Source organism: Myxocyprinus asiaticus, chromosome 34 (assembly GCF_019703515.2).
Source record: "Myxocyprinus asiaticus isolate MX2 ecotype Aquarium Trade chromosome 34, UBuf_Myxa_2, whole genome shotgun sequence".
In the NCBI taxonomy this organism is placed as follows: Eukaryota; Metazoa; Chordata; class Actinopteri; order Cypriniformes; family Catostomidae; genus Myxocyprinus; species Myxocyprinus asiaticus.
In genome coordinates this window covers 42,976,149-42,984,002 of record NC_059377.1, presented here as the reverse complement: position 1 = coordinate 42,984,002, position 7,854 = coordinate 42,976,149, and the positions used below count along the sequence as shown (strand labels likewise).

The window sequence follows — 7,854 nt, the reverse complement described above, 5'->3', positions numbered from 1 at the left end:
TGATGTATATTGATCATGAGAAATCAAGAGTTCAAAAGTCTGATTGCTTGGGGGAAGAAGCCGTCATGGAGTCGGCTGGTGCGGGTCCTGATGCTGCGATACCGCCTACCTGATGGTAGCAGTGAGAACAGCCCATGGCTCGGGTGGCTGGAGTCTCTGATGATCCTCTGAGCTTTCTTCACACACCGCCTTGTATATATTTCCTGGAGGGAGGGAAGCTCACCTCCGATGATGTGTCTGGCAGTTCGCACCACCCTTTGCAGGGCTTTGTGGTTGTGGGCGATGCTATTGCCGTACCAGGCGGAGATGCAGCCAGTCAGGATGCTCTCCACAGTGCAGGTGTAGAACCGTGTGAGGATGTGGCGGTTCATTCCAAACTTCTTCAGCCGTCTCAGGAAGAAGAGGCGCTGATAAGCCTTCTTCACAACGGCCTCAGTGTGGATGGATCATGTGAGTTCCTCAGTGATGTGGACACCCAGGAACTTGAAGCTGCTGACTCTCTCCACTGGTGCTCCATTGATGGTGATGGGACTGTGTAATCTGTCTTTTCTTCTGAAGTCCACCACAAGCTCCTTTGTCTTACTGACATTGAGGGAGAGGTTGTGCTTCATAATTGTCAGTGATCAGACCTACCACCGTCGTGTCATCAGCAAACTTAATGATGGCATTGGAGCTATGTGTTGCCACACAGTCATGTGTGTACAGAGAATACAATACTAAGGGTTCTGCAGAAATAATGATTAAACCCCCCCCCCACACAAAAGAGGTCAGACCTGTTCTCATGTTTTCATAAATCGACAGGATGTAACCACATTTTTCATGCAATGAACAATCATGATTTCCTGACTGACTGCATTCCGCTGCAACTAAAACCACAAAATGCAAAATGGAGTTAAAAATAACAAACCGACTAACACTATAACACTAAAAGATTTATCCTTCCAGACCCTTCTGATGCTAAGTCACAATTAACAAGTTGATACATTATTACCATTATCAAAACAAGACATAATAAAACATGAATGAGAGTTAAAATCGTATTTTGTTTAATAGAAAATGGGCTATTTTTTGCAATGTGCATTTTAAAACAACAAAATTGATTTGTATGTCTGTTAACTGTTGGTTGGCAGTGAACTAAATCCCATTTATTATTGCACAGAGATACTTGTAGTATTTACTTCATGTCGGGTTAACCCTTTAAAGCCTGAGCCCAAAATTCCATTCTGTGCCAGAAAATGATATTCATATCAAAATTCATATTATATTAATATTCATATAACATCACACACATGAACTGTATATACCATATTGAAGAGAAGAACTAGGGCTTTCAAATGATATAAATATATGTATAGTTATTTAAGGCTAATCATCCTTTCTCAATAAGATTTCACACAGCAATTTTTTTTTATGGTTTGTATGTTTTTTTACTCAGAGATCAGAGCAAGAAAGATGGTAATGCCAATGTTTTGGAATCCCAGGAGAAACAAACTGATACAGTCAATACAGTGAACTGGACAGCTATCATTAGTTTATATCAAAACATGATTTGCCTTACCATCAACATGAAGACTGCCAATCTGCTGGAGGACATCCTATATATAAAAAATAAAAAAAAAGTGTAAGGGTTTGACATTTGTCCCAATTTTAAAGCCATCATCATACTAAAACAGAAATACACAAATAATAACATTTTTTATTAACATACAAAATTTGTATGAATCAGTATGAATCAATGAATCCATGCAAAAAGAGTAGCCCCCAGTTACTGGGTCTTTCAGAGAATAAAACAATTGTCACGGCTTGCAAATTCAGAACATCATGCAAACATGCAAATAACCATTAAGCAAGCTTTATACACAATTGAAGGCAAACCATGAACAGCGAACCGTGAACATTTTCACATCTATGTATATTTAAGCAACCTGAAAATGTGCACATATCGCTCATCACCCAACCCATTGAATCTAAGAAGTTCATTTGTCTATCTTTTGGTTTCATGACCTGGTTTGAGTAGTGCAATGGTAATTCTGCATTGTGACAAGACAAATGCAGCCAATGTACAGACAACAATGCCAAGTCACATTTAGTAACCAAATTCCAAATAACTTACACACAACATCCAGTGTCCTGGCTTCCAAGCAGGAAAGACAATTGAATCTTTGAATGCAATGCCATCCTGTAGATCCTTTCAAAATACATGATTAAAAAGGTTTTCAGTCAGTTTATAATTACATTTGTCACTGCTGTGAATGTATTGTTACTTTGTGGCCTTACTGGAAATGACAATGATGGGTCCACATTATTTGGAGGTAACCAGTTAACCACAGCATATGCATTAGCTGTCCACACATCCATTCCCTACCACATGACATACCATTGCATAAGTGTAAACATGTCAGATGATTATGTGTCCAGCTATTTCTGAAGAGCACCTTTAATAAAACATACCTGTTCCTTAGCCACCAATGCAATCACCTCAAGAGAGCTGTTTGCAATCTGCAAATATGTTTTAAAGAAAACTGTTACAGTTAAACAATCAGTGACATTTGTTTCTAAGTTAATGTGTCGACTCACTGTTGCTTCCAACTGCTCATTGAGACCCAGAGTCCAGAAATCTTTCCTTTTCAGGACAGTGTTACCAAATTCAGCAACTGTCTCATCTGAGTTGTCTGTCAAGCTTAAAGACAGACAAGACACAAAAAACTTCTTTTTTGGTTTGATTTATAAGGCGCATTATGTGCTATTAAGACATTAACCAAAACAATCGTAAAATCATAAAAATGAAGAAAATCGTTCATGTACCATTGCTGATTGCCTATGACTTGGTAGACAATCCCAGCACACTCTATTTGCAGACAGGTGTTTGATGATACACACCATTTCAATTTCTGCTATAATGGAAAAATATGGATAATTTATTATAACAGCTTATATAGGATATATCAGGATAAATAAAGAGTACTGGATAAACAAAATACTTACTACTGGTTGGGAGTGTCATAGGTGTAAGGGTTGTGTCTTCCATCTCAATTTCTGTAGTTTCCTCACTGGAGATGTTCCTTTAGCACACACACACACAGGACAGACACACACAGTATGCTTGGTGGGCAATGTCTTTCCACCAATTTTAAAAACTGTTTAACATTTCATATAAGATCATTTTACTTTACCCAGCACAGCTTGTCCATGCGTATTCGCCACCATCTTAGATCCAAAAGTCTTCCTTAATTTAGTCATCACTTTATTGTTCCTTTTTTCATTGTAGTGGTGAATTATGGTCCTCATTTGAAACAAATGAGTAGAAGGCTGAGACATGTTCAAAAAATAGTTGTTTTTCCTCATCTTTGAGAACAGTTGTTCTGCAACCTGGCTATTTATTTTGCCGGCTAGTTGAGGCACTATAGCGATCTTCCTCAGAACATCTGTCTTTGGTATTGCCTTCATGAAAACGGTCAGACAATACATAATGATCAGAAGAACCTGTCACTGGGTGTCCATAAGGATTGGTCACTCTTGTTCATCCAGCCAAGGCAAATACACTTTCAGTTTCCCAGATTTTGCCAGTTCTATGTTCTCTTCAGTGGGTTCTGCTATGCGTCCTTCATATGGATGAACAAGAACGTTTTCTGGTTCCCTTAGATTAATGTGTGTAGCGAGACCCCGTGCAAAGTCATAAATTATGACATTTGGCATATGTTTCCATGATAACAGCAAGTCAGCAAAGTCTCGAGAGCATTCAGCTCAAAGATTGCATTTTAGACTGTAAACTACTCCACATGATCACTCCCCAGCCTCCTAATACAGGACAGACGATTCAAAACTACATTCAAAATATAATTCAATAAAAACAAATACACAACATCCCAAAAAGGGTTTAAAAGGTAATGTATTGGCAATGTCATAGATTGGCAATTTCAAGCAAAGCTGTATTAGAAATGAAGCTCACCAGAGGCACCCCAGATTTTTTCAAAGATTTCATCTCATTATACAATCTGAGGAGGAGGTCATTGTGAGATACAGTGGAGTCCAAACCACATTCTTTGCATGCTTTTCTAATGACATTAACCTACCAAAAAGAATATTATCACATATAACATATATTGTTAAAATATTTAACCAAAGAAAGGTTCAACTAACCAACCTTTTGTTTGTGAAGTTCTTCCTTGAGCCTCTTCTCTGTAACGGTAATTTCTGAGACCTCTGATGAAGATTTTGAAGCATGACATCTTTCAAACTCTGTGTTTAGCACAGTGTTTGAACGACGTGTGTTCTTGCCAATCCAAGGAGCCCAGAAGTGATACGTAGGTGGAACTGCAAATGGATTATGTGCACCACCTAAAACAGCAGCATTAAAAGAACAGGTGTTGCACTATTTTGCTTTCTTTGCAATATAGGCCTGGTTTCACAGACAGGGTTTAGATTAATCCAGGATTAGGCCTTAGTTCAATTAGGACATTTAAGTAGCTTTTATAAACTTGCCTTGGAAAAAAACATTACTGGTGTGCATCTTGAGGCAAAACAATGGCACTGACATATTTTCAGATATGTCAGTTTAAGTTACTTTCAGTTAAAACAGCTCAAACATGCATTTTAGTCTGGGACTAGGCTTAAGCCTTGTCTGTGAAACTGGGGCATAGTGTATTAAACACAATATGTTTGCACATACTTGCAACAAATCCTTGACATATCATCTCTTTGGACAACGCCTCCCAGAATGTTTCCAGATTCACTTCCCCTTGAAAGCTCTCTGGAGGTTCTTCTATGTCACTTACTAAAAAAACAAAAAAGCATATTCCACTAGGACAATAACAACATGTCAAAAGAAGATTTAAAAAGTAACTGATTACAATAAACATACTGGAAAACACCCTTTTTGTGTAGATCCATTATCACAACATGTAGCACATGAATACTTGTACTCATGTTCTGTAAGGACCTCAAAGTGTAAATAGGCATGTAGTACCGTGTCTGCTGGTGGAAACTTCAAACCTGTCAAATCTTGCAAAAAATCAACTACTTTGCTCACAGCAGTGTGGACCTGAAATAAACAAAATGTGTTTAAAATAACACACACTATATGCACATACTATATGCACAATGTTCTTTATAAAATCATAAACTCATATAAAGTTTGGAGAAGGTCTCTCAATGTCAGGCATAAGGGTATGTCAAGTATGATGTGGTCATTACAATTATGCAAGCTGTCTTTCCATTCTTGATAGTGATAAAACACCACACAGTGGGCACTGCTTACTGTAAGTGGCAACATCTAAAATGCAAATAAGTAATACATCAGATGACAACACAGCTTGCTAACACACACACACACACACAGAAACTTAGAATCACATAGCACGCAAACATAGAATAACATCATACCTTCAATTATGCGCCAGTTTGAAAGTATTTTAGCCCTCCTTGTTATTAAAATAGGATCACTGAGGGGGACAACACTTGGACATCTTTGGCACATTGTTTCATATGGACAGAGGTTTCTTGGGTAATCTTTTTCCAGTGATGGTACACGAACATCATCTGGCAGGAGAGCGGGTATCTTTTTGTTTTGAAGAATGTAAGATACCATATTCTTTAGTCCCAAACCTTTCGGTGGATAAACAGGACTCTCATTTGTGAAGTCCTCCTCCTCTGACTGGGGATGTGGCTTTTTGTTTGGTGAATTTTCTGTGCTGAAGACTGTCCAAAATAGCTCACACTCTGTTTGAAATAGGTGCCACTTTTTTGTGCACACATGAACGTTTTGATCTGGCACAGGGGCAGTGCCATGTATTTATTTTAGTGTCGTAGACAACCATGACACGTCCCAAACGGCTGTAATAGGACACATTGGGTTCAAATACTGAAATGAATTTTTTTGTGAGTTTGGACAGACAGTGGTGTATTGCGACTGTCAGCAAGCTGCTGCTGAGTAAGACGTATTTGTTTCTTTTCACCACTGAACCACTTCGCTCTCACCAAATCTGTTAAAACCTCCTCTTTCAAAGAGACTGGTTCTGCAGAGGATGTGCAGTAGCTTACTGATCAAATATGCTTGCACTGGTACGAGAACAGCCCACTTCTCCATGCAACTTCCTTGTTGACTTGACACTCATTTGATTCACAAAGGACCTTATGTTCCTCTCCCCATGTTTTGTTCTGAATGTGAAGAGGAACACCGTGACCTTTAGTAACTTTCAGAACGGTAAATATGCCATTGGTTTTGTCAACACACTGGCTTGTAAGATGGAATGTGGCATTAATATCCTGCATTGGTTGTTCTGTGTGTTTCCGCTCAATGTGTTTTTTTAAAGTTTTTTTTATTTATAAGGATGTTGCAAATAGGGTGTCTTTTTTTTCACAAACTCTGCCTGAAGAAACAATAGTAGCTGGTAAGATTGCTGGTGTGGTCACCGTTTCATTGGTTGGTATTGGGATTTTTCTCACTTCTGTTTTGTCTGAAGTGGGAACCAGTTTATGTTTGCAAATTTGTAAATGGTTTTCAAAATCCCTTCTCTTTAAAACTGTAGTTGCACAGTATGGACAGTGATAATGAAGTGCTGGTCTACAGCCTAGTCCACATCTATGTATGGTGAAGTCTAAAACAAATAAATCATTACATTAGTCAAGTATTATGCTACAATACATATATTAAACAAACAACTCAAGATATTCATAGCCTTGCTGGAATGGCTCTGGAGATGTCATTTTAATTTGTCCAGTCTGGTTGGCTTAAACAGATTGCAATAAGGGCAGTGGTAAAGGCTGCAACAGGTTTTGCACAGTTGCAGTTGAGGTAATTCTTTACCTCTCTGAATTGTAGTATGTCTCTACAAAGGATGAAATGAAAAATGCATAACACAAATATTATCTCAACTTTGACAAACTTAAAGCAGACTAGAGTAACGTACCATAAACCCATAAACAATACATATAATACAATAAGAACAAAGTATTACATATATTAAAAATAACAAATACAAAACATAAAGTGGCTTCATCGCAAAGCCCATTTACAACACTAATGTAAAAAGTAATCGAACTGTCTGCAGAAATATACTGAAAACAATATACAACAATTTTAAGCTTCAATAATAAAATATGAAAGACATGCACATAATCGGCATTTAGAAGATAAACACTTAACTTAACATAGAAGTAAATTGTTATCCACATAATGACAGACACATAATAGACAACTCACCTTGCTCTCTGCCATGTTGTTGTGTTTAAATATCAAGTTCTCACTCGCTCTCTCTCTCCTCATATGTGCTCTGTGCGCGCTCTGAACTTTAGACTGCTCGCTTGCTTTTACACCCGTATTCCGACAAGTCCCCCTTCCAACATCAGGACTGGATATTAGGAGCTGCTTACAAGCACGCTGTGATTGGACAGTTGAGGTAGCTACAACAACCATGAACATCTCAGTGTAAATGTAGCAGAAGAGCCAACAGGCACAAGTTCAGTACACACTTTATATACTGTATGCACTTATCATTACAAAAAGATATTTACCCCGTAGATTATAGACATACCAGGAATACTGTAAGGCTTCATTTACTGTAATGTAAGTTTTGCAAAATATAGTAGCCTGAGATCATGCAATGCAAAGGATTTCTTAGTATTTTTTACTTTTTGCAGTCTCAAACAATTTAAGTTTAATATACTGTACATTTAATTGACCCCAAACTATGACAGGAGACCTAGTTGGCCTCTTTTCCTTTTCTTCCGTTTCTTCTCATTAATCATTTTTGCCAGAAGGGTTGTGGTAGAATGCATAAACTTCATAAAAACAGCATACTGAACAAGATACCCCACAGCTTTGAAATGCAAACATAAACAGCTTTTCTAATTTAT

The 7,854-nt window shown here is 37.8% G+C and overlaps 1 protein-coding gene across 2 annotated transcripts in view; it reads right to left on the bottom strand.

Annotated features, from left to right (window-relative positions):
* Positions 1-7,455, bottom strand: part of LOC127425109 (uncharacterized) — a 208,104-nt gene extending 200,649 nt beyond the window's left edge. Inside the window, exons 1-13 of one of the 2 annotated variants that reach the window (XM_051670764.1) lie at positions 5,383-7,455; positions 4,862-5,272; positions 4,670-4,774; positions 4,145-4,338; positions 3,950-4,069; positions 2,986-3,798; positions 2,806-2,894; positions 2,578-2,680; positions 2,452-2,499; positions 2,278-2,361; positions 2,114-2,188; positions 1,559-1,595; positions 630-725 (exon numbers count right to left, since the gene is read on the bottom strand). In XM_051670764.1, coding sequence (XP_051526724.1) covers positions 630-725; positions 1,559-1,595; positions 2,114-2,188; positions 2,278-2,358 — 289 coding nt within the window. In that variant the 5' untranslated portion in view covers positions 2,359-2,361; positions 2,452-2,499; positions 2,578-2,680; ... (5 more) ...; positions 4,862-5,272; positions 5,383-7,455. Of the gene's footprint in view, positions 1-629; positions 726-1,558; positions 1,596-2,113; positions 2,189-2,277; positions 2,362-2,451; positions 2,500-2,577; positions 2,681-2,805; positions 2,895-2,985; positions 3,799-3,949; positions 4,070-4,144; positions 4,339-4,669; positions 4,775-4,861; positions 5,273-5,382 lie in introns of those variants that run through there. The other variant, XM_051670766.1, reaches the window with a different exon arrangement.
* Positions 7,456-7,854: the final 399 nt, after the last annotated feature.